The 26342-nt window shown below is 40.6% G+C and overlaps 1 protein-coding gene across 1 annotated transcript in view; it reads left to right on the top strand.

Annotated features, from left to right (window-relative positions):
* The first annotated feature begins 247 nt into the window (after positions 1 to 247).
* The window catches only part of LOC140462914 (transcription initiation factor TFIID subunit 4-like), a 102006-nt gene continuing 75911 nt past the window's right edge, over positions 248 to 26342 (top strand). The window contains exon 1 of the mRNA XM_072556392.1: positions 248 to 1685. Coding sequence (XP_072412493.1) covers positions 257 to 1685 — 1429 coding nt within the window. The 5' untranslated portion in view covers positions 248 to 256. The remainder of the gene's footprint in view (positions 1686 to 26342) is intronic.

Here is a 26342-nt window from a genome sequence, read left to right as displayed (position 1 = left end):
CAGAAACGCCAGGTTCCCGGGCAGGACCAGGCAGGATTAAAGCGTTTGCCTTCGTGTGATTGCTCGGCGGCTTCTCTCCAGCCCGCTCGGCGCAGTCATTCCACAGCCTAATAACGCGCTCCTTCATTCGCCGGTGCTTTAAACCTGGAGCTGACCAATAGCAGAGGGCGGCTGCCGACCCACTTCTGACGTCACCCCCAACAACACGGCCCGGTGCGCATGCGCGGTCCGAGTCAAACAAGAGTTCTGCCTTAAGATGGCGGCGGGGGCTTCAGATCTGTTGGACGATGTGTTCTTCTCAGACGTGGATGAGAAAGTGGTGAGCGACTTAGTCGGCTCCCTGGAGTCCCAGTTGGCGGCTACGGGCCATAACGCGGCGGAACAGGCCGGAATAAGGGCGCAGGTGGTAAATAATCACGTGGAAAACACACCCGGGATGGTGAGCAATAATGTTGAGCTGCAAACAGCAGAGAACAAAATGGGACTGGCAGGAGCTGAGGTTTCCACCGCAGCCAAAATCAAAGTGGACGAGAGCTCTGAGGGGAAAAACGCACAGATTAATTCGCAGAACGCATTTGGCAGTGGGGTTTTGCCCTGTACAACGGCCGGGAGTGGAGCACAGCAAAGTGTTGTTATCAATAATGCAAGGTCCCAGGCTCCAGGAGTGGAACAGGAGCAGAGTACAGCGGCGGTAGCGGCAGTGACAGGATCATCAGAAACATCAGCTTCAGGCAGCATCGGTCAAGGAAAATCGGTGGTAATAAGTGCAATGGCAACCCCAGTGTCCAACCATGTGAAAACTGTCACCTCCAACGTACAAACTCTTAATGGGAATAATGGAATGGCGATAAACTCTCACAATGCAGGAAATGCCACCACTTTCACTTGTTCAGCAGCAGCAACTACCTTGCCAGCTGTTACGGTGGTCAATAATGGACCTGGATCTGTTGTAAAAAACACAATTAATACAGGGTTGCCAGCGGTGTCTTTGCCTGTCTCTAGTTCTGCCTACACTGTTATTCAGACGTCTTTTGTCAGCACGCAGAATGTTCCTTCAACTGTTGTTTCTTCACAGACAGCAGGACCCACAGTGACACTGGTGAGACCACCAGCTCACAGTGGCCCAGTTCTGTCAGTTGCATCGACGCCGAATGGTAGTAGTACTATATTGAACTCAACAGTTAGTGTAACTAACTTGCCAGCTCCTAGTGGCACTGGAACTCCCCATCAGACTTCACTTCTGACTTTAAACAGTCAAACTTCTAGTTTGTCAAGCAACACTTCTTTGTCTGCTGGTGGACAAGTTATCAAATCTGATTTACAGCCCAAAACAATTATACAGACACCACAACAGACTCTCAGTGCAGGAATATTGACATCAACAACTGGTAGTGTGGCGACCACTATAAACAATCAATCAAATACAAGTACTATGGTAATAGGTCAGACGATACAAAGTGGGCTTCAGAATGTGGCATCCAATCCTGGTGGAATTTCCACTCAGTCAGTTGGTACACCAGTTGGAATGGGCAAAGGAACCATTAACACAGTTGCCCAAACTATGGCAAGGACAGCAGCAGTGAACACTGGCCCAAGGACAACAATAACACCACAAGTTATAGCTCCCCGTCTCCCTCAACCCCAACAGCATCAACCAAACATTCAAAATATTCAAATTCCCCCAGGTGAGACTAAGATCATATTGTTCAGTGGCTTGTACTTTCTTATATTATTAAGATATTTGAAAAATTACTTTTCTTTTCCAGCTCAATGTCAGTCTTCAGAATATTTGCTTTATAGTTTTGTCAGAGGCAATTAGATCAAAATGGGAAAACTTAATTTGGAATATGCTGTTAACTACCAGGGCATAGATTAAACTGGCACACAGAATTATTGGCAGTTTTAAAAACATCCGTTTTGATTTACCAAATATTGTTATAGTTAAACTTATCAATTCCATAAATTAGTATTTCTGACTAGCAGAATATAGAAGGTGTCATGGTTGAAGTTAATTTACTTTTAAAATACCGAACCGTTAACCTTGTGCACGTAATGTTAATGGAATTACAATTTACAGTTGTAATTTTACTCATTTCCAGGTGATCAGAGTGAAATCACTTGCAAATCCAGTTCTTCGTTCACTTTAAAACATTGATCATTAAGGGCTTGTACAGCTTGCTTGTAGTGGAAACTTGCATTTTACCTCATTCAGTATCGTGGCAGTGTTGATGAATTTTTATTATAGGACTGAGTAATCTTAACAGTTAGTAAAGTTAGTTTTATTTTTGGATGGTAGGAGAGTTTTGCACAATGAATAACTTTTTTATAATTTAAACCCAGTGTGTAAATATTCAGCAGCCTTCAGAAGTTGAATTAAACTGCAAAAAATGTTTTTTTGTAAGATCAATTAAAAGTAATGAATACTTACTGTGCTTACTGACAGGTAACTGATTCAGCTGATGAATTGCCTGTTAATATCAAAGTTTTGCTCTGAAATAAGTGTGATATAACACCGATTAGAACCAAGGATTAATTAAACTGATCATCTAAATTATTTCTGCTTCTGTGGTAGTACAGTTTCCCTTTTGTCACCTGTGACCAAGAAGGTACTAATTGGTGATTAAGATCTAATATTGTGGAATTATGACTAATGTCTACAAAATCGTCACGTAATTGCTGCATTTGCTACTGCATTGTCTAACTGCAATCAATATCAAGTTAATCAGACATGGTTATCATCACTTTGACTTCAAAAATGTGCACTGATCAGCATATGAAGCTTTCACCTATAATTGTTTGAACAGAGAGAAGAGCTAGATTCTTCACTGAAATTTTGCGATTCTAAAGTTTGACTTGCATCTGAGCTACTGTAGTGATGTTTAGATTGCCATAGGAAATTTGTTTGAATTAGTTTAAAATTATAAATTGTATTGAACAAGTACCATCTTAACATAACCTTTAAAAGGAAATAAAAGTTTAGGTGAGTACTATTTTCATAGTATATCTTAAGTTTATAGAGTTAGAGTCATATAGCACGAAACAGACCCTTTAGTCCAACTCATCCACGCCAATATGACATCCCAAACTGACCTAGTTCCATTTGCTAGCATTTGGCCCATACCCTTCTCAACTCTTCCTATTCATATACCCATCCAGATGCTTTTCAAATGTATTTTTACCCGCCTCCACGACTTCCTCTGGCAGCTCATTCCATACACGCACCACCCTCGGCATGAAAAAGCTACCCCTCAGGTCCTTTTTCAGTCTTGTCCCTCTCCCCTTTTAAACCCAAGTCCTCTACTCTTGGACTCCCCCACGCTGGGAAAAAGACTTTGGCTCTTCACCCTGTAAACCTTTAAAGTCACCCCCCCTGTTTCCATCGCTCCAGAAACAAAAGCCCTAACCTTTTCAGCCTCTGCCTATTGCTCAAACCGTCCAGTCCCGGCAACAAATTTGTAAATCTTTACTGCGCCCTCTCAAGTTTAACAACATTCTTCCTATATAAAGGTGACCAGAATTGTACATGGTACTCCAAAAGTGACCTCACCACTGTTCTCTACAGCCACAATATTATATCCCAAATCCTATGCTCAGTGTGCTTACCAATGAAGGCAAGCATGCCAAAAGCCTTTTTCACCACCTTGTATAATTGTGACTCCACTCAAGGAACCTGCAGTCTAGGTCTCTTTGTTCAGCAGCTCTCCCCAGTGTCCTGCCCTGGTTTGCCTTAACAAAATGCAATACTTCACATGTATCTAAATTAAACTCCATCTGCCACCCCTCAGCCTACTGGCCCATTTGATCAATGTCCCGTTATGTGCTGCGATAATCTTCTTCGCTGTCCACTACACCGTCTATTTTGGTATCATCTGCAAATTTGCTAACCATATCTCATATATTCGCATCCAAATCGATTATATAAATCATTTGATGAAAAGCAATGAACCCAGCACTGATCTTCATGGCACCCTACTAATCACAGGCCTTCAATCTGAAAAACGACCCTCCACCACCATGGTCTGTCTCCTACCTTTAAGCCAATTCTGTATCTAATTGGCGAGATCCACCTGGATTCCATATGATTGAACCTTACTAAGCAATCTAAAATACAGAACCTTGTCAAATGCTTTGATGAAGGCTATATAGACAATGTCTGCCGCTCTGCCTTCATCACTTTTCTTGATCACCTCGTCAAAAAACTCAGTTAGTGAGACACAATTTCCCACACTCAAAACCGTGCTCGCTAACCCTACTTGGTCCCTTCCTTTCCAAATGCATGTAAATCCTGTCCCTCAGAATCCCCTGCAACAACTTACCCACATAAGGCTCACTGGTCTATAGTTCCCTGGTTTTTTCCCTACAGCCTTTCTTAAATAATTGCATCACATTGGTCAACCTCCAGTTGTTCAGCACTTCACCTGTGGCTATTGATGATACAAGTATCTCAGCGAGGAGCCCAGCAATCTCTTCCCTTGCTTCCCACAAAGTTCTGAGAAACACTTGATTATGTCCTAGGGATTTATCTAGCTTTGTACATTTTTAGATCTCCAGCAACACCTCTTCTGCAATATGAGTTTTTTTCAAGATATTAGTATTTATTTGTGAAAAAGTGAGGACTGCAGATGCTGGAGATCAGAGCTGAAAAATGTGTTGCTGGAAAAGCGCAGCAGGTCAGGCAGCATCCAAGGAGCAGGAGAATCGACGTTTCGGAAGAATTGCTTATGCCCGAAACGTCGATTCTCCTGCTCCTTGGATGCTGCCTGACCTGCTGCGCTTTTCCAGCAACACATTAGTATTTATTTCCCTAATTTCGTAGCTTCCATGTTCTTCACAGTAAATACTGATGCAAAATATTTGTTTAGTATCTCACCCATCTCCTGTGGTTCCACACGTAGGCAGCCACATTGAATATTACGGGGCACTGTCCTCTCCCTAGTTACTCTTTTGCCCTTAATATATTTGTTGAATCTCTTTGGATTATCCTTAATTCTGTTTATCAAAGCTCTTTTTTGCCCTCTTGATTTCCCTCTATACTCCTACAGTAGTATACTCCTACTGCCTTTACACTCTTCTGGAGATTTATTTGATCTCAGCTGTCCATCTAATATATATGCCTCCTTTTTCTTGACCAGAACCTTAATTTCTCAAGTCATCCAGCATTCCCTACACCTTCCAGCCTTGCTCTTTGCACTAACATGATCATACTGTCTCTGAACTTTCATTATCTCATTCTTCAAGGCCTCCCACTTCCCAACAATCTCTTTACCTACGAATAGCGTCCCCCAATCAACTTTTGAAAGTTCCTATTTAATACTGTCAAAATTAGCCTTATTCCACTTTAAACTTTTAACTTTTTGATCAGTTCTATCTTTGTCCATAACTATTTTAAAACTAAAAATCACAACACCAGGTTATAGTCTGACAGGTTTATGTGGATGTACAAGCTTTCAGAGCATTGCTCCTCTGTCCTTCGTGTTGTGATTTTTAACTTTGTCCACCCCAGTCCAACACTGGCACCTCCTCATTATGTTTTAAAACTAGTAGAGTTATAATCACTCGCCCCAAAGTGCTGGCCCCACTGACACCTCACTTACTTTCCCTACCTCATTTCCTTACTATTACAAACCTATTTTTCTCACAGAGATCCGAGATTTTACATATTTACTTCTCAGTTTCCCACTGACTATGGGGTGGGGGGGGGGGGGGGGTTAATAATACAATCCCAACAAGGTCATCATCCCTTTCTTATTTTTAAATTTCACCCATATAACTTCACTTGATGATCTGTGAGGAATGTCCTCCCTACGTACATCCATAATGTTTTTCCTAACCAAAAATGCCTCTTCCCCCTTCTCTCTTGCCCCTCTTTCTATCCTTCCTATAGCACCTATGCCCTGGAACATTAAGCTGCCAGTTAGCTTGTTGAAAGAAGTAACTAAACAAAAGTTTGCTTTTTCTTCAATACATCTTACATTAATACGGCATGTTTAACGTTAAAAAATTCCAAAGATATTTAGGTAAAGATAAAAATCATCATAGTTCCAGAGAACAACAGTGCTACTCTCTCACCAGAAAGAAGACGACTGGTGGTAGTTTAACTCAAAGATCACTGTGCCTTAGGCAAGGGGAGAGATTCAAAAGACAAGTCTTTCATGGTCACCTCTGCTGGTGCAGGAAATACCCATACTGTTGGCATCACTGTGTTGCAAACCAGCCATCTCGTCAACTGAGCTAACTTGTCCCCCTCCAAGTCGTTTCACAAGAGCATTAAGATAATTTGGTACCAAGCCACACAAAAAGATATTGGCTCAGATGATCAGAAGTTTGCAAAGAGCTACGTGGTAAGGAATGTCTTAAAGGTGGATACAACGGCAGGGTGTTTGGGGCAGGAATTGTAGAGCAAGTCTTAGCAAATGAAAGCACTGTCATCAAGATTGAAGCAACCAAAACTGGGGATGTACAAGAAATCAGAAGTAGTTGAGGACCAATACCTCGGCGGGAGTTGGGCCCAGAGATTACAGATATATGAAGGAGTAAAGCCATGGAGGGATTTTAAAAACAAGGCTGAGAATTTTAGAATTGTCATGCTACTTAACCAGCAACCCTATGAAGTGCAGATCTGATGGGTGAACGGGACTTAGTGTGAGTTATGATGCTTTTATTTTAAATGGGAAACTTCGTTCTAAGAAGGAAACCTTTGATCAAACTTTCCTCTTTTGTTAAGTGGCTCTGGTGTAATTGCCAATGACAAACTACCTGTGTGGCTTAAGAAGATGGAGTCCAGAACTTCAAACATTTCTCTAAAATGAGTGTACGCTTCCCTTTAAGTACAGAGAAGTATACAAGGAGAGGCTCAGTTGAGGATCAGTTAGCACAGCTGGATGGCTGGTTTGCAATGCAGGGTAAAGCCGACAGCGTGAATTCACTTCCCACATCAGCTGAGGTCAGCATGACGGTCCCACCTTCTCACCCTTGCTCCTCACCTGAGTCATAGTTACCCTCTGGTTAAACTCACCGTCCGTTGTCTCTGTAATGGGAGAGCAGCCAAATGGTTCTCTGGGACTATAGTGACTTTACCTTTACTTAGTAGCTCAGTGAGATTACTGAATAGGTACTTTACTTGAAGTCACTGCCAATACTGCCTTTGCATAAATTGAGAAAATAAGAACTTAAGAATAAGACCTGGAGTAGGCCACTAAGCCCCACTTGCCTGTTCTGCCATTTAACACTATCTTAATTGATCTCATCTTAGCCTCAACTCCACTTTCCTACCCACTCCTCATAAACCTTTTAACCGGTTACAAATTTAAAGCCTATCTCCTTAAATCTATTCAATGTGTGGTGTCCACCACTCTTGGGTTGTCAATTTCACAAATTCACAAATCTTTGAGAGAAGCCCCTTAGCGTAAAATTATAATCTTTTATTCTAGATTGCCCACAAGGGGGGAACATCCACTCTACATCTATTCTGTCGATCTCCTTTAGCATCTATATACCTCAATTAGATCTCTTGTTGTTTGAAACTGTAGCGAGTATTGACCTAGACTGTTCAATCTCCCCTCATCTGACAACTTTTCATCTCTTCAACTAATCTAATGAATATTCTCTGAACGGTCTCCAAAGCAAGGGGACCGAAATTGCATGCAAGAGGGAAAGTAAGTCAAAATAATGAGAGATACAGAGAAATAGTTAACAATTCAATCTGCCCCTCATATTGTCTTTGCGAGATGGCATACTCTTAGAATGAAGACATCATGGGAATTTTAGTATAATCAAAGAAAATCTGGTTGTCATAGTTTTTCCCTATAGAATAAATGGAAGATTGACATTTAACATAAAATCCAGCGCTTTTATTACTTTCAGCTTTGTCATATTTTAGAGATTTGTTTGGATTACATTCTAAAGGTACATCTGGACAATATTTCACAACACATTAACTGAAAATTCTTAAAACTGTGAGAATACATTCATTTTTTTTGAGTGATTGTTACCAATTTGCTGTCGCAATGTGATTACTATGGTTTTGTAAATCTAGATATATAACTTTTAATAAGAATGTTTTTTTTTCTAAAAGTAAATGGCATTGTGTAGTAAACATGCTGTAAAATAAACACAAATCTTAGATTCATAACTATTCTTTATATGGTAAAGACAGTAAGAAAATGTCTCTTAATCACTCCATCTTGAAAGCATTTTTATTTGGGAAGTAGATGAAGTTATGAAAATGACAAATAGATAGTTGAATGTTCTGTGCAAAAGTGCTGTTTACATGTAAACAGTTCTATTCAGTATAGTTACATGATTGCTAGTTTTATGTTGCTAGGAATACCTTTACACGTTGCTCCACAGCCTAATGTGAAGCACATGAATTGAAAAATTGAGAAATTTTCAGAGATTGTGATGGAAATTTTAAAATGATGAACTTGAGCCTACACTTAAATATGACAGTTGAGTTCAGCACTCCAAACTTGAGTTATAGCATATGTCAAAAAGCTGAGGCTGGCTCAGGTTAAGTGGAGTTGAAAAATGTGGTGTTGGAAAAACGCAGCAGGCCAGGCAACATCCGAGAAGCAGGAGAATCGACGTTTCAGGCATAAGCCCTTCTTCAGGAATGAGGCTGGTGTGCCAAGCGGGCTGAGATAAAAGGTAGGGGGGAGGGAATTTGGGGGAGGGGTGCTGGGAATACGATAGGTGGAAGGAGGTGAGGGTGATGGGCTGGAGAGGGGGTGGGGGCGGAGAGGTCGGGAAGAAGATGATTGCAGGTCAAGAGGGCGGTGCTGAATCCGAGTGTTGGGACTGAGATAAGGTGGGGGGGAGGGGAAATGAGGAAGCTGGAGAAATCTACATTCAAGCCTTGTGGTTGGAGGGTTCCAAGGCGGAAGATGAGGTGCTCTTCCTCCAGGTGTTGTGTGGCCAGGGTCTGGCAATGGAGGAGGCAAAGGACCTGCATGTCATTGGCTGAGTGGGAGAGGGAGCTAAAGTGTTCAGTCACGGGGTTGGTTGGTGTGGGTGTCCTAGAGGTGTTCCCTGAAATGTTCTGCAAGTAGGTGGCCTGTCTCCCCAATGTAGAGGAGACCACATCAGGTGCAGCGGATACAGTAAATGATGTGCGTGGAGGTGCAGGTGAATTTGCAACGGATATGGAAGGATCCATTGGGGCCACAATGGATCCTTCTACATCCGTTGCAAATTCACCTGCACCTCCACATACATCATTTACTGTATCCGCTGCACCCGATGTGGTCTCCTCTACACTGGGGAGACAGGCCGCCTACTTGCAGAACGTTTCAGGGAACAGTTCTGGGACACCCGCACCAACCAACCCAACTGCCCCGTGGCTGAACTTCCCACACCGCCAAGGACATCCTTGGTCTCCTTCATCGCCAGACCCTGGCCACACGACGCCTGGAGGAAGTGTACCTCATCTTCCGCCTAGGAACCCTCCAACCACACGGGATGAATGTAGATTTCTCCAACTTCCTCATTTCCCCTCTCCCCACCTTATCTCAGTCCCAACCCTCTGATACAGCACCGCCCTCTTGACCTGCAATCTTCTTCCCGACCTCTCCACCCTCATTCCCTCTCCAGCCTATCACCCTCACCTCCTTCCACCTATCGTAATTCCAGAGCTCCTCCCCCCCCTACCTTTTATCTCAACCCGCTTGGCACACCAGCCTCATTCCTGAAGAAGGGCTTATGCCCGAAACGTTGATTCTCCTGCTCCTCAGATGCTGCCTGGCCTGCTGTGTTTTTCCAGCGCCACATTTTTCAATACTGGTACTCCAGCATCTGCAGTCCTCACTTTCTTCAGGTTAAGTGGACTCTAACTGAATGAATGTATGCTTCTCAATAACTCTGAATTAGTTGATTTTTCACATCTCTAAAAATGCTGCAGGGGAGATGAGAGGGAATCTGGTCCTGAATCTGGTTGCTGGTCCTGATCATTTTCAAGTCAGTGTTGGTTCAAGGGCACATTTGTACATGTGCTGAGGTGGCAGGATCAGAATCTGCTGTGACACTTCTTTGAGTGATCAAGTGTTGTCATTCACTGTCAAACCCTCGCATGAAGAGTTCCACTTGTGAAATGTATTGGAGTATGACCGGAAGCATTGGAGCTGTCCCTGTAAGGATTCAGTAACAGGAGAATGAAGAAAATTAATGTGCAACAATTTAGTACATTTAGCTTTAGTTTGAGGTAACTCAGTTATGGGGTAAAGTTCTGTTCAAGTTCCTATTCTCTTATTGCCCCATTTGAAGTGAGATGCTTGAACCAGCCAAGGATGTCTAATATGACATTAGACAATAGTTGCAGGAGTAGGACATTCTGCCCTTCGAGCCTGCACCACCATTCAGTATGATCATGGCTGATCATCCTTAATCAGTATCCTGTTCCTGCCTTATCTCCATAACCCTTGATTCCACAATCCTTGAGAGCTCTATCCAACTCTTTCTTAAATGAATTCAAAGACTGGGCCTCCACTGCCCTCTGGGGCAGAGCATTCCACACAGCCGTCACTCTCTGGATGAAGACGTTTCTCCTCATCTCTGTCCTAAATGGTCTACCCCGTATTTTCAAGCTGTGTCCTCTGGTTCGGCACTCACCCATCAGTGGAAACATGTTTCCTGCCTCCAGAGTGTCCAATCCTTTAATAATCTTATATGTCTCAATCAGATCCTCTCTCAGTCTTCTAAACTCAGGGTATACAAGCCCAGTCGCTCCAGTCTTTCAGTGTAAGGTAATCCCGCCATTCCACGAATCGACCTCGTGAACCTACGCTTCACTCCCTCAATAGCCAGAATGTCTTTCCTCAAATTTGGAGGCCAGAACTGCACACAGTACTCCAGGTGTGGTCTCACCAGGGCCCTGTACAGCTGCAGAAGAACTTCTTTGCTTCTATACTCAATCCCTCTTGTTATGAAGGCCAGCATGCTATTAGCTGCCTTCACTACCTGCTGTACCTGCATGCTTACCTTCATTGACTGGTGTACAAGAACACCCAGCTCTCTCTGTACTGCCCCTTTACCTAAATTGATTCCATTTAGGTAGTAATCTGCCTTCCTGTTCTTGCCAAAGTGGATAACCATACATTTATCCACATTAAACTGCATCTGCCATGCATCCGACCACTCACCTAACTTGTCCAGGTCACCCTGTAATCTCCTAACATCCTCATCACATTTCATCCTGTCACCCAGCTTAGTATCATCAGCAAATTTGGTAATGTTATTACTAATACCATCTTCTATATCATTAACATATATTGTAAAAAGCTGCAGTCCCAGCACTGATCCCTGCGGTACCCCACTGGTCACTGCCTGCCATTCTGAAATGGAGCCTTTTATCACTACTCTTTGTTTCCTATCAGCTAACCAACTTTCAATCCAAGTTAGTACTTTGCCCCCAATACCATGCGCCCTAATTTTGCTCACTAACCTCCTATGTGGGACTTTATCAAAAGCTTTCTGAAAGTCCAGGTACACTACATCTACTGGATCTCCCTCATCTTCAGAGTTACATCCTCAAAAAATTTCAGAAGATTAGTCAAGCATGATTTCCCCTTCATAAATCCATGCTGACTCTGACCTATCCTGTTCCTACTACCCAGATGTGTCGTAATTTCATCCTTTATAATAGACTCCAGCATCTTTCCCACCACTGAGGTCAGACTAACTGGTCTATAATTTCCTGCTTTCTCTCTCCCACCTTTCTTAAAAAGTGCTACAACATTAGCCACCCTCCAATCCGCAGGAACTGATCCCGAATCTATCGAACTCTGGAAAATAATCACCAATGCATCCATGATTTCTCAAGCCACTTCCTTCAGTACCTTGGAATGTAGACTATCAGGCCCCAGGGACTTATCAACCTTCAGACCTAACAGTCTCTCCAAAATCAGTTTCTGGCAAATATAAATTCCCTTAAGTTCAGGTCCTTCAGCCACTGTTACCTCGGGGAGATTGCTTGTGTCTTCCCCAGTGAACACAGATCTGAAGTACCAATTCAATTATTCTGCCGTTTCTTTGTTTCCCGTAATATATTCCCCTGTTTCTGTCTTCAAGGGCCCAATTTTAGTCTTAACCATTTTTTTGCCTTTCACGTACCTAAAAAAACTTTTGCTATCCTCCTTTATATTATTGGCCAGTTTACCTTCGTACCTCAATTTTTCTCTGCGTATTTCCTTCTTAGTTTTTCAGCTTCTGCTATCCTGAAGATCGCATGTTCAGGAGATTATTCAACTTCACATTGAATCAGTTGATAGTTACTCTGTAAATTTCAGTACTCATGCGTATCATTTTGGTGATTTGGGAAAAAGTAACATACAACCTTTTATGTGAAAATCACTAAAATCTTCGTACTTGGATGTGTACTCTTATTTTTTTTCTCATTTTACATTGCGCAATAGCAGTTCATATTAAATCCTGTGCAAATTATTTTCAGCGTTTACCAATGAAATGGCACATGGCTAAATTGGAAGTAGTGGATGCAATAAACATTATACAGATCGTATAGCGTTATGAATAGAGAAGCTAGGTTAGCATTTCCCATTAGAAAATTAAATACCTGTGTTGGGGCTTCCCAAGGATAAGAAATATGTTTGTATAACTTGTGAGATAACATGAACAGAACAAATCACTACTTAACTATTGTGTTAATGGAAATTAAAATAGTAATCATAATATAGTAAAATTTAAATGTAGAGAAAAAAAACTCACATTTATATCATACACTTCATGACCCCAAAACATCTCAAAGTGCTTTACATCCAATCCTGAAGAAGGGCTCATGCCCGAAACGTCGATTCTCCTGCTCCTTGGATGCTGCCTGACCTGCTGCGCTTTTCCAGCAACACATTTTCAGATCCAATCAAGTGTGGCCAGTATTTTAATTCAGATAATGCAAAAGCCAATTTGCACATGGGAAATTCACAAAACAGCATTGATACAATGACCAGCTAATTTGTTTTTGTCCTGTTGCTTGAGGGATAGATATTAGCCAGGATATTGAGAATAACTCTCCTGTTCTTCGAAATAGTGCCATGGAATTTTATGACATGGGGCTTATGCTTAACGTGTCCTTGGAAGACAAAACATCAGTATTACACTGGAGTGCACAATTTTAATGGAATTAAATAGTGTAAAATCCATAATTTGTGTGAAATTAAACTTACAAACTACATTTAATAACAGTATCACTTAATTTTGTCAGATTGCCAATTCTTGGCTACAAGAGTATGTCAGAGACTAGGAATACTGTGACGTCTAACTCATTTCCTGATTTCCAAAAGCCTGTTCACCATCTATCTACAAGGCTGAAGTCAGATGTGAGATTGAATATTCCCCACTTGCCTGGATGAGTGCCATCCCAACAACACTCAAGGAGCTTAACACCATCTAGGACAAAGCCACAAGCATCCACTCCCTCCTCCACCGACGCTCAGTAGCAGCAGTGTGTACTATCTGAGATGCACTGCAGAAATTCACCAAAGATCCTCAGACAGAGCCTTCCAATCCTACGGCCACTTCCATCACGATGGAGAAGGGTAGCAGATATATAGAAACACCACCACCTTCAAGTTCCCCTCCAAGCCACTCACCATCCTGACTTGGAAATGCATTGCCATTCCTTCATTGTCACTGGGTCAAATTCCTGGAATTCTCTCCCTACTGGCAATGAGTGTCAATCCACTGCTCAAAAAGCTAGCACATCACCACTTCAAGGGCTCCTAGGGACAGGCAATAAATGCTGGCCAGCCAGTGACACCCACATGCTGGCCTAGATTGTGACATCCGTGTCCTGTGAATGAATAAAAAATATTTACTTAATCAAAGTTTCAAAGGAAACAAGTAACAAGCCGTATTAAGAAGCACATGGTAGTATTATGAACAGTTGAACAAAATTATTTGTGCTTATATGCAGATTAACTATTTTTGTTATAACCTGAATAAACAGTACAGGGAGAAATGGTGAAGGGAACCCTAAAGATTTACAGCAAGTGCAATTAGCATTAAAAAAATTGACAAAACAGGATGAATGAACACAGTGTAAATTAAATGCAATTGTGTCAATTCATTGTTTCAGAAATAATGAAATGAAAATAAAATTTTGTAGTGTTCCCCCTTCTGTGTGAGAAATTTGTGATTGTCCAGAAACAACCTAAAAACACTAAAATTTCTAGCATGTTAAGTATCCAGAAACTTAGTAAGAATTCTGATATTCTCACAATTATTAGAACTTTGGTAGGAGAAAGTAGACACTACATTTTACTGAGAGCTTGATTCTGTTCCTGCAATGATGCATTGCTTCAATGTTTATATTGTAGCAGAAATAATTTAGTTAAATATACAAGTACGTAAAATATTGACATTTTGGTTTAAACAGTGCATTGTTTGTTTAATGAGTGCATACACAGAGGAACTTTGGCAATTTATATGTTGCCTTAAAACTTAAAGCAGATTTTATTTATCTGGTTATTACAACTGATTACCATAATCTTTAAGAATCAGGATGGTTTAGAAATTGTTACGGTTTATTTTTAAATGCTCCAGCCTACTAAAAATACAAAAACAGAATATTATTTAAACGGAAAAAGACTGCAGAACTCCGTGTCATGGAGGGATCTGGGTCTGCTGTTATGTGAATCACAAAAGTTAGCATGCAGCGACAACAAGTGATTAGGAACCCAAATGGAATGTTGTCACTTATTGCAAAGGGAATGGAATATGAAGTAGAGAAATTCTGATACAGCTGTAGAGGGCCTTTGTGAGACAACATCTGCAATACTACTTACAGTTTTAGACTTTTTTTTTAGATTAGATTACTTACAGTGTGGAAACAGGCCCTTCGGCCCAACAAGTCCACACCGCCCCGCCGAAGCGCAACCCACCCATACCCCTACATCCACCCCTTACCTAACACTATGGGCAATTTAGCATGGCCAATTCACCTGACCTGCACATCTTTGGACTGTGGGAGGAAACCGGAGCACCCGGAGGAAACCCACGCAGACACTGGGAGAATGTGCAAACTCCACACAGTCAGTTGGTCTGAGGCGGGAATTGAACCCAGGTCTCTGGCGCTGTGAGGCAGCAGTGCTAACCACTGTGCCACCGTGCTGCCTGGAATTGCATGCGAAGCAGTTCAGAGAAAGTTTACTTAACTGATTCCTGGGATGCTGGGTCTGCCTTTAGAAAAGGATATAAAGGTTTGGTCTATACCAATTGGACAGACAAGTAGTTCTTCTATAGAGCAATGGTTATGTTCTTATGCAACCCTGTGTTGTAGAAAATTCGCGCTTTAGAAACAGTGCTTAAAGTGTTGACAATGTAGTCACATTACATCAGCACATGTTTTAGAAGTTTATGCTTTAGAAACTGTATCCCCAATTTGTCAATCACATTATAGTTACTTCATGTTGATGAAATGCACGTTATAGCAGAACAGCCTGTACCCTTAAATAAGACTAATTACAAAGAAATGAGCGCAGATATAGCTAGAGTGGCATGAGAAAGGACTATAGGAGAAAAGTTGGTTGAGAAAGAATAGGAATAGTGTAACAAAATGGTTCACTGCAAAGATCTATCCCAGTCAGAAAGTTTCTAGGAAAGGATTAAGCCAAGCGTTGTTAACCAGTGAAGTTAAGATTAGGATCAAATTGAAAGAAAAAAACAAATAATGTGGCAAAAGTTGTAGGTAAACCAGGGGATTGGGAAAGCACACAAATGATGACTAGAAAGGCATAGAGGGAGAAGGTAAACTTTTTTAAGGTAAACTTGCAAGTAATATTAAGAGAGACAGCAAGAGTTTCTTTAAATATATAAAAAGGAAAGCTACCAAAGTGAATATAAGCTCCTAATGAATGAGGCGAGAGAAGCAGTAATATGAACCAGGACTTTAGTAAGCCTTTGGAGAAAATAAGGACTGCAGGTGCTGGAGATCAGAGCTTAAAAATGTGTTGCTGGAAAAGCGCAGCAGGTCAGGCAGCATCAAAGGAACAGGAGAATCGACGTTTCAGGCATAAGCCCTTCTTCAGGGCTTTTTTTAAGCTTTAGTAAGGCTTTGACAAATTTCCACATGGTAAAGTTAGATCACATGGGATTCAGGATGAGCCTGCCAATTGGATACAAAATTGTCTTTATGGTAAGTGACAGAATGGTGGTGGAGGGTTGTTTTTCAAACTGGAAGCCTGTAACTCGTGGGGTCCGCAGGGGTTGGTACTGGGTCCACTTTTGTTTGTCATTTTTATAAATGGTTTGAATGAAAATATAGGAGGAATGGTTAGTAAATTTGTAGATGACAGCAAAATTGATGATCTAGGGAAAAGTGAAGAAGGTTGTCTAAGATTATAAAGAGATCTTGATCAATTGGGTGAATGGGCTGAGGAGTGGCAAATGGAGTTTAATTTGGATGAATGCAAGGTATTGCATTTTGGTAATACAAACAAGGGCAGGAATTACACAGTTAATGGTAGGGCCTGTGTAGTGTTATAGAACAGAGACCAAGGAGTTCAGTTACATTCATAAATCTTTTGAATTTTGCATAGAGTGGTTGAGAAGGCATTTAGCACACTTGCCTTCTTTGCTCAGACCTTTCGAGTATAACAGTTGGAATGTTATCCAAAAGAGAGAATGCTGGAAAATCTCAGCAGGTCTGGCAGCATCTATAAGGAGAGAAAAGAGCTGACATTTCGAGTCTAACTGACCCTTTGTTAAAGCTGAATGTTATGTTGAGGTTGTACAGGACATTGGTGAGGCCTGTTCTGGAGTACTGTGTGCAGTTCTAGTTGCCCGGTTATAAGAAGGATATTATTTTAAAAATCAAAAGATTTACCAAGATGTTGCTGGGAATGGAAGGTTTGAGTTATACTGGAAAGGCTGGGACTTTTCTCTCTAGATGTAGGAGGTTGAAGGTGACCTTATTGAGGTTTATAAAATCACGAGGGGCATAGATAAGTGACAAGGGTCTTTTCCCTAGAGTAGGCAAGTTTAAAAACTAGTGGGCATATTTTTAAGGTGAGAGCGAAAAGATTTAAAAAGGACATGAGGGGCAACGTTTTACACAGTGATTCGTGTGCGGAATGAATTGCCACAGAAAGTGTTGGATGCATGTACAGTTAGAATGCCTAAAAGACATTTGGATAAGTTCATGAATGGGAAATGTTTGGAGGGATATAGGTTAAGCGCAGGCAGGTGGGGTTGATATAATTTGGGAATTTGGTTGGCGTGGTCTGGTTGACCCGAATGTTCTATTTCCGTGCTGTGTGACTCTATAACTGTAAATGGCAGAGGAGTTGACATCAGTCTTCAGAGTAGAAGAGCACTACTAGCATTCTAAAATTACTAAATAATCAAGGGGCAAACAGGAGAGGACTATCGCTCGAGGAAGAAGTGTTAGGGAAACTAATAGAGCTAAAGACCAATAAATTTCCTGGACCTGATGGAAGACATCCTGGGATATTAAAAGAAATAACTACAGCAATGGTGGATGCACTGGTAGTAACTATGTAGGAATACTTAGATTCTGGAAAAGTCACATTGGAATACTGCCAATGTAACACCTTTATTTAAAAAAGGAAGGAGGCAAAACAAAACAAAGACCAGTTATCTTAACATCTGTTATTAGGAAAATGTTAGAATCCAATGTAAGGGATGTAATTGCAGCGCATTTAGAAATGCATAATATGATTGAGCAGAGACAGCATAGCTTCACATGGAAATTGTGCCTGACAAATTTATGAGGAGATTCAAGCAGGGTAGATGAAGAGAAATCTGTGGATGTGACCTATTTGAATTTTCAGAAGGCATTCGATAAAGTACCATGTGCAAGGATGCTTAATAAGTCAAGATCCCATGGTGTTGGATGTAGTATATTAGTGTGGATAGTGTAGTCCAGAGAAGGTTCCCTAGACTGATTCTGCACATGGAGGGATTGTTTTATAAGGAGCGGTTGAATAAATTGGGTTTAGAAGAGTGAGACAGACCTTATTGAAACATAACAAGATTTTTGGGGAAATTGACAGGATAGATTTGTGATGCTGTTTCCCTTTATGGGAGAGTCTAGAATCAGAGTGTGTATACTTTGGTAGGCAGAATAGAGGTATGAGCGATTTTCTAAATGAGCAGAGGCTTCAGAAATCTGAAGCACACATGGACTTAAGAGTCCTGGTTCAGGATTCTTGTAAGGTTAACGTGCAGATTAATTTGGTAGTAAAGGCAAAGAGCGTGTTGGCATTTGTTTTGAGAGGACTAATTTCCACATAGTAGGAATTAACTCAGCAGATAACAGTTTGGAGTTTTTTTTTGTTAGGAAGTGGCCACACACCTTGTGATGGACAGAGGAAGAATTCTGAGAGCTGATTCTTGATACATGTGACGATTAAATAAAAATCTGCATTTTCTACCATAGATAACAAACGATCTAATTGGTGGATGTGTGTCTGTAATCCCTAAGGGTTAAGTGCACAAAAAAAAAATCCAGGCTATTAAAATAATAAATGTAAATGTCTTCAATTAGCCCTTTTAGGGTACGTATCTTGGCTATTATTTATGGAGTAGAATTTAATAGTAAGACCTTGTTTTCAATTTTGATGATCTGATAATCTGAAGTTCTAATAATATTGAGAATATCAGATTCTGAAAGGTCTTGAGGATTTGATTTAATCTCTCAATTTAATAGCCACATAATAAAGGCCTCTTCTGGAGTACTGTGTCCAGTTCTGTTCTCCATTATAGGAAGGATATTATTAAGTTGGAGAGGGTTCAGAAGAGATTTATCAGGATGTTGCTGGGAATAGAGGGTTTGAGTTATAAGGAGAGGCTGGGACTTTTTTCACTAGAATTTCTGAAGTTGAAGCATGAACTTATACAGGTTTATTAAAAATTGCAGGGTATAGATAAGGTGAATGGCAGATGTCTTTTATCTTGGTTGGGGGATTTCAAAACTGGAGGCATTTTTTAAGGTAAGAGGAGAAAGATTGAAAAAAGACACAAGGGGCAATTTTTTTACATGGTGATTTATGTGTGGACTGAATTTCCAGGCGAAGTGGTGGATGGGGGTATAGTTACAATGTTTAAAAGACATTAGGATAAGTACATGAAATGTTTGCAGGAAGGTGGGACTAGTTTAGTTTGGGATCATGGTCGGCATGGATTGTTAGACTGAAGGGCCTGTTTCCATGCTGTATGACTCTGACACTCTATGTTTAAAAGTAAAACAAAAATTTGCCTTGTTATAGCTGTAATTTCCGGCATAAATCAATATTCTCCATAAAATGTTGGATGCAATCACTTATCAACAATGCTCAGAAATGTGGAATTAAGTTCCCAAGAAAGGTGGTCAAAACAAAGTAATAAAATTAAGAGGTGACCAGAAGTGTTTCTGAAGAAAGATGAAATTGAATGATAAGATTAGAATTTGCCAAAAAAGAAGTCTTTTAAAATGCCTGTTGTTGTCATGTGAATGGTAAGGCTACCCTTATTTCTCATCTCTCCTTTTCCTGTGACAGTACTGATGGAATAGGCTGGGGCTTTTTTCCCCTGTGGCATTGAATGCTGAGGAGTGACCTCCTAGAGATTTATAAAATCATGAGTGACATGGATAGGGTGAATAGCCAAGATCTTTTTCCTAGGCTGGGGAGTCTAAAACAAGAGGGGATAGGTTTAAGGTGAGAGGCGAAAAATTTGAAAAGGATCAAGGGTTAACATTTTCGCACAGAGGGTGCTGCATGTATGGAACGAGTTGCCAGAGGAAGTGTTGGAGATGGGTGCAGCTGCACTTAAAAGGCATTTGGTTATGTATGTGATTAGAAAGAGTTTAGAGGAACATGGACTAAATGCTGGAAAATGGAATAACAGGTTGGCGCAGATAAATTGGACTGAAGGATAAGTTTCTGTGCTGTAAAACTTTATGACAAGACCTGGGATGTGCTGCTGAGTCTGTATAAGACCACATTTAGTGCCAGGGTTGGAGGATCTGAGCTACAGGGAGAGGCTGAACAGGTTGGAGCTGTTTTCCCTGGAGCTTCAGAGGCTGAGGGGTGACCTGATAGAGGTTTACAAAATTATGAGGGGCATAGATAGGATAAATAGACAAAGTCTTTTCCCTGGGGTCGGGGAGTCCAGAACTAGAGGGCATGGGTTTAGGGTGAGAGGGGAAAGATATAAGAGAGACCTAAGGGGCAACTTTTTCAAGCAGAGGGTGGTACGTGTATGGAATGAGCTGCCAGAGGTTGTGGTGTAGGTTGGTACAATTGCAACATTTAAGAGGCATTTGGATGGGTATACCTGGTCGGCATAGGAGAAAGTGAGGACTGCAGATGCTGGAGACCAGAGTTGAAAAATGTAGTGCTGGAAAAACACAGCAGGCCAGGCAGCATCCAAGGAGCAGGAGAATCGACGTTTCGGGCATAAGCCCTTCTTCAGGAATAAGCATATCTGGTCAGCATGGATGGATTGGACCGAAGGGTCTGTTTTCATGCTGTACATCTCTATGACTCTATTTAGAATATTGAAAGTAGTTTTGCGCCCCCATTTCTAAGGAAGGATGTGCTGGCCTTGGGAGTCCAGAGGACGTTTAAAAGAATGTTCTTGGGGATGAAGGACTTGTCATATGAGAATTCAGGGTCTTTACTGAATGAAGTTTAGAAGGATTGGGGGAGACAGGAGGAATCTCATTAAAACTTAGAGAATACTGAGAGGCCTGGACAAAGTGGACGTAGGGAAGATGTTTCCACTAACAGGAGAGACTAGGACCCAAGGCACAGCCTCTGAGTTAAGGGATGACTGTTTAGAACTCATTGTCATGGAAGGTTGTTAGAGCCAAGCCATTGAGTGTTTTTAAGGCAGAAATAAATAAGTTCTTAATTGGTAAGAGGATCAAAGGTTATGGGGATGATACAGGAAAATGGGGTTGGGGGAAACTGATCAGCCATGACAGAATGGCGGAGCAGACCCAGTGGGTTACCCGGTTGGGACACAGATGATGAATTTTTGCTCTTAGAATTCTGCAGATTCACTACCCTTTGTCATAAAGGGCTGTAGTAGCTATGTCCTAAAGTATATTCAAGGCAGAGGTAAATAGAATTAAACCAGTACAGTCTGTTCTGATATAAGGTGATAGTTCTGTTCCCGTGAGATCCAGCCTTACAAGCAAATTGCATAATAGCAGCACCATTAACAATGAGACCGGAATCTCGTTATAGCCAATACAGGTAAGGAAAGTTTGCGTTCTACAAATGATGGTCTAAATCTTCAATTGTGTTATAACCAATTCACTTTGAAGAAATGCGCGTTATAGCTGTAAGTGAATCAAGGGTTATGGGAACAAGCCAGAAAAGTCGAGGATTATCAGATCAACCATGATCCATTCAATTGCAGAGGACACTTGTTGAGCTAAATGGCCTCCTTCTGCTCCTACACCATATTGTCTAAAAGACTGAGAGACAATATTATTAAAACATATAAGACCTGAGGGTCTTCGCAGTGGATGCTAAAATAATACTTTTCCTTGTGGAAAAGACTTGAACTACAGGATACAATTTGAAAATAAGATGTCTGTCATTAAGACTGAGATGAGAAATTTTCTTCTCTTGTAGTTTGCCTCAACAAAGCAAATTGCACAATGGGGGCTGAGTTAGATTTTTGGTTGACAAGATTAAAGTGTTATGAGGAGTTAGATAGGAAAATGGTGTTACGGCTACAGTCTGATCTACAGTGATCTTATTAAATTGCACAACAGGCTTGAGAAGGTGAATGACCTACTCCTCCTAATTTGTGTATTTGTGTGCTTGTTTGCATTTGTAAGTACGCTAGAATTGTTATATTTCTATTTCCCCATTTAGTATTTTGAATTGGTTTGTGGAGCGACACGAACATTTTTGCCTTCCTCTTGAGTCTCTAAATACATTGTGCAGTGGAGTAACTTGCTGTTGGGATTTTAGCAATACTTGAAGCTAGTCACTCGGTTATGCACCAATTAAATAAGGCAATATCCCTCTCCAGTCAGTAGGGGAAACACTTAGCACTTCCTGTCTATTTCCAATTTGTGGATGTTTGGTTTTAGGAGAAATATTTGCTCTAATGTTTGCTATTCAATTATTTTAAACAGTTAAGTATCTTTACTTTTATCTTTGTAAAGTTCTAATGGCATATGAAGCAATCCCATTCTCCCACCCACCCAAACGTGTAAATCTTTCAACTGTTTAACATAAGTATGCAGCCTGTGGGTCTTAATATTTGTTCTTGTTATGTTAAGAAAATGTTCAGTCTATATAAGTTATTCTTAACTGAAGCAGCTTTTTATTTCAAAATGTCTGAAATTGTCAGGGTCCTGTGAAATTTATAAAATTTTAAGTATATTGAATCCACAGGATTTTGTGGAATTTTAGTTTCTATACTATAAACACAGCCTTTCCAATTGTTACTCTGACAACTGACAAAACAGAATTTGTGACAGTTATAAATGGTAGATCAATGTATGAATATTCTAGCATAACTTTGACAATTGACTACTGAAGGTGATGGAGCAAAGAGAAGAAAAGAACAAAAAGGTACTACATCCAGATGCATTACTGAATGTGTATGTATGTAAACTTTATTTTGGCCAAGTTGCTGTCAAATCTTTATATTACTGTAGATCAGTCTGTCTTGTGCTGTTGGACGTGACACTTTGGATCAGTCCTTGTATTCAAATAGGGTAACTTGAATGTGAATACTTTAAACAAATAGTTTGAGTTAAATTTTAATAGTACAGGTAGATGATCCTTTATTCAAAATTCCAAAATCTGAAAAACTCCGAAATCCGAAGTATTTTCATGGAATGTGAAGCATCAGTCATGTCTGCATAACATAACAAGGTTTGTTTGGTGGGTGAAGGCCACACCCAGTCGACCCACGTGGCGGTGTGGCCCAGCACTGGCAGGCGTCAATTGTGTGTTTTTTTCACTGTGTTTAATTGTTTAATTTCACTGTGAAAATGCCAAAAAGAGCTGCAGGTACAGCTCTGCCTAAAAATAATAAAAAGGAAAGGAAGCATCTGACGTTATCAATAATGCAGGAAGTAGAGTTATTATAGAAGTTTGATCGTGATGTGTCTGTGCGGCATCTTACTGAAGAATATGATGTCGGAACTACCACTGTCTATGACTTTAAGAAACAGAAAGACAAGCTACTGAAGTTTTATGGTAACAGTGATGACCATAAACTAATGAAAAATAAGAAAACACTGCATAGGGCAAAAAATGAAAATCTTAACCATATGTTGATGGAGTGGATTCGACAACGAAGAAGTGAAGGTGTGCCATTGACTGGTTTGTTGGTCATGAAACAAGCTAGAAAATATTATAAGAACTGAACATTAAAGACAAATGTCAATATTCAGAAGGTTGGCTGCAGAAATTTAAGAAGTGTAATAGTGTAAAATACCTGAAAATCTGTGGTGAAAAGGCTTTTGCTGACCATGAAGCAGCTGAAAATTCTATTGATAAATTTGCCAAGATGATATCTGAACAAAGCCTTAGTTCTGAACAAATTTACAATGCTGATGAAACAGCTCTCGACTGGCGCAATGTCCTGAGAAAAACATTAACAACAGCTGATGAGGGAGCACCAATAGGTTTTGAGGATACTAAGGACAGGTTAACTCTTGGGTGTGCCAATGCTGCAGGCACACACAAGGTGAAATTGGCAGTGATTGGGAAAAGCAAACATCTGAGATGTCTGAAAGGTGAACACCATTTACCTGTGCAGTATTATGCAAACAAAAAAGCATGGGTAACCCGAGAAATCTTTTTCGACTGGTTCAGTAACCACTTTGTATCAGTGGCACAAGCTCATTGCAGGCAAGCTGGACTGGAAGAAAACTGTAAAATGTTATTGTTCCTGGACAACTGCTCCGCACATCCCCCTGCTGAACTTCTTGTGAAAAATAATGTTTTTGGCATTTACTTGCCCCCTGATGTGACATCTGTGATTCCTTGTGACCAAGGAATTTTGCGCTCCATGAAGAGCAAGTATAAAGACTATTTTTTTAAACTGTATTTTTGCTGCAGTCAACAGAGAGGTAGGAATCCAAGACTTCCTGGAAGAGTTTAATGTTAAGGATGCCATTTACGCAGTCACTAATGCTTGGAATGATGTTGATAAATCAACATTAACAAAAGCTTGGCACAGACTCTGGCCTACAATGATGTGTGATATAAATGAATCTACAGATGAAATCTTTGAAGGATTTTGTGTCACTGAAGAGAAAAAGTTGATAGCAAACCTTGTAAGTTACACACAAAGTCTATCGGACAAAAATGTAAATAAATTACAGGAAGCTGACATTGAAGAAATGCTGAACATTGACAATGATGCACCTGTCGTGCATCCCTTGAGCGATGGGAAAATTGTTGAAATGGTTTTAAATACAGATAAGTGTGAGGATAGTGGTGATGATGATGACTTAGTGAACACAGTTGGTGAAAATGTGTGATCAGTTAATTGCTGGCCTTGAACAAAGTTCATTTATCAGTGAGCAAACGATTATGGCAATTTACTCAGGTTTCTGTCTTAGCAATCTCTCTATGTTAATGAGACAGATGATACTTAAAGAAGTCTTCAAAAACGCCGTCTGCCATAGTGCTGAAGCTGAGTATGTTTAAGTTTTACCGAATGTTTTTCTTGGAATGGTTTTTCTGGAAATAAAATATTGAGTATTTATGGTCTATGTATTTCATTTATCAGTATTTTACTCTATAAATAAACTGTGGTAGTATTTCTAGTCTTTATTTATTCCACTTAGTGTGAGTATTCATACGTTTTTGCTGCAGTATTGATGTTTGGTTACGGGATGCTGTCCTGGACCCTACAGGGGGTGCTACATATATTCTGAAATCCAAAATAAGTCCAAATTCTGAAAAACGGCTGGTCCCGATGATTTTGGATAAAGGAATGTCTACCTATACTGTTGTTCTGATTGTTTTTAGACCTGATGAGATTAACCATCGTCAGAACCATTTTTAAACCAATTTTTTTTTAAAAAATGGCATCTTATTCATTGAGCATTCCTCTTGAATTTGATTCCTACAGGGACCTAAGGTAAAAACTATAATTTAAATCTCAGAACAATCGCCACTTCATCTTTTTCTTTCATCAAGCACATTTTGAAAATAATTAGTATTACACATTCACTCCATGATTTGGAGATGCCGGTGTTGGACTATGGACTATGGTGTACAAAGTTTAAAAATCCCACAACACCAGGTTATAGTCCAACAGGTTTAATTGGAAGCACACTAGCTTTCGGAGTGTCACTCCTTCATCAGGTGATTGTAGAGGATACAATTATAAGGCACAGAATTTATCGCAAAAATTTACAGTGTGATGTAACTGAAATTATACATTGAAAAATACCTTGATTGTCTGTTGAGTCTTTCATCTATTGGAATTCCATGATAGTTTCATTTCTTTCATGTATAAATCACAAAACGTTTTTTTTAAAAGTTGCATTCTCAGGTTAATTGTAACAATTGGTGTTAGCGAGACAATCTGTTGAACATGTTAGCCCTCTGTGTTCTCTGTCTATGCAATGATGTTTAGATTGATTCTAATCTAAAAAGTGAGATAACAGAATTTTACATGAATTCATGCAGTTTTTGAGCAAAGTACAATGTAACTCTGCAAGTACAAATTCACCCCACAAAATGTGTGTGTGTGTGTGTAGTGCAATAGTGGTCACCTGTAGTGTGACATGAATCCAAGGTTCACACTCTACCGCAAACCCACAGACAGCCTCACATTGCTACATTTCTCCAGCTTCTACCCAAAACACATTGTAACAGCCATCCCCTATAGACAAGCCCTACGCGTACACCAGATCTGCTCAGATGAGAAGGAACGTGATGGGCACCTGGAAGTACTCAGGGATGCCCTCATAAGAACGGGGTATGATGCTCAACTCATTGACCGCCAGTTCCAACGTGCCACAGCAAGGAACCATAATGACCTCCTCAGGAGATAGACACGTGCTGAAACCGACAGGGTAACCTTAGTTGTTCAGTACTTCCCAGGAGCTGAAAAACTACACCATGTTCTTCATGACCTGCAACACATTATCAATGAGGATGAGCATCTTGCCAAGACCTTCCCCAAACCTCCACTGCTTGCCTTTTAACAATCGTCAAACCTCAAACAGATCATTGTTCGTAGCAAGCTGTCCGGCTTTCAGGACGACTCCATACAATCCTGTCACGGTAGGTGCTGCAAGACGTGTCAAAGTGTGGACATGGATACCACCTTTACACATGGGGACACCTCCCACCTTGGATGTGGCAGGTACTCATGTGACTCCGTCAAGGTTGTCTATC

The sequence above is a fragment of the Chiloscyllium punctatum genome, chromosome 37 (assembly GCF_047496795.1).
Source record: "Chiloscyllium punctatum isolate Juve2018m chromosome 37, sChiPun1.3, whole genome shotgun sequence".
Classification (NCBI taxonomy): Eukaryota; Metazoa; Chordata; class Chondrichthyes; order Orectolobiformes; family Hemiscylliidae; genus Chiloscyllium; species Chiloscyllium punctatum.
Note: the sequence above shows the minus strand (reverse complement) of the source record. Positions and strands in the feature narration are given on the sequence as shown.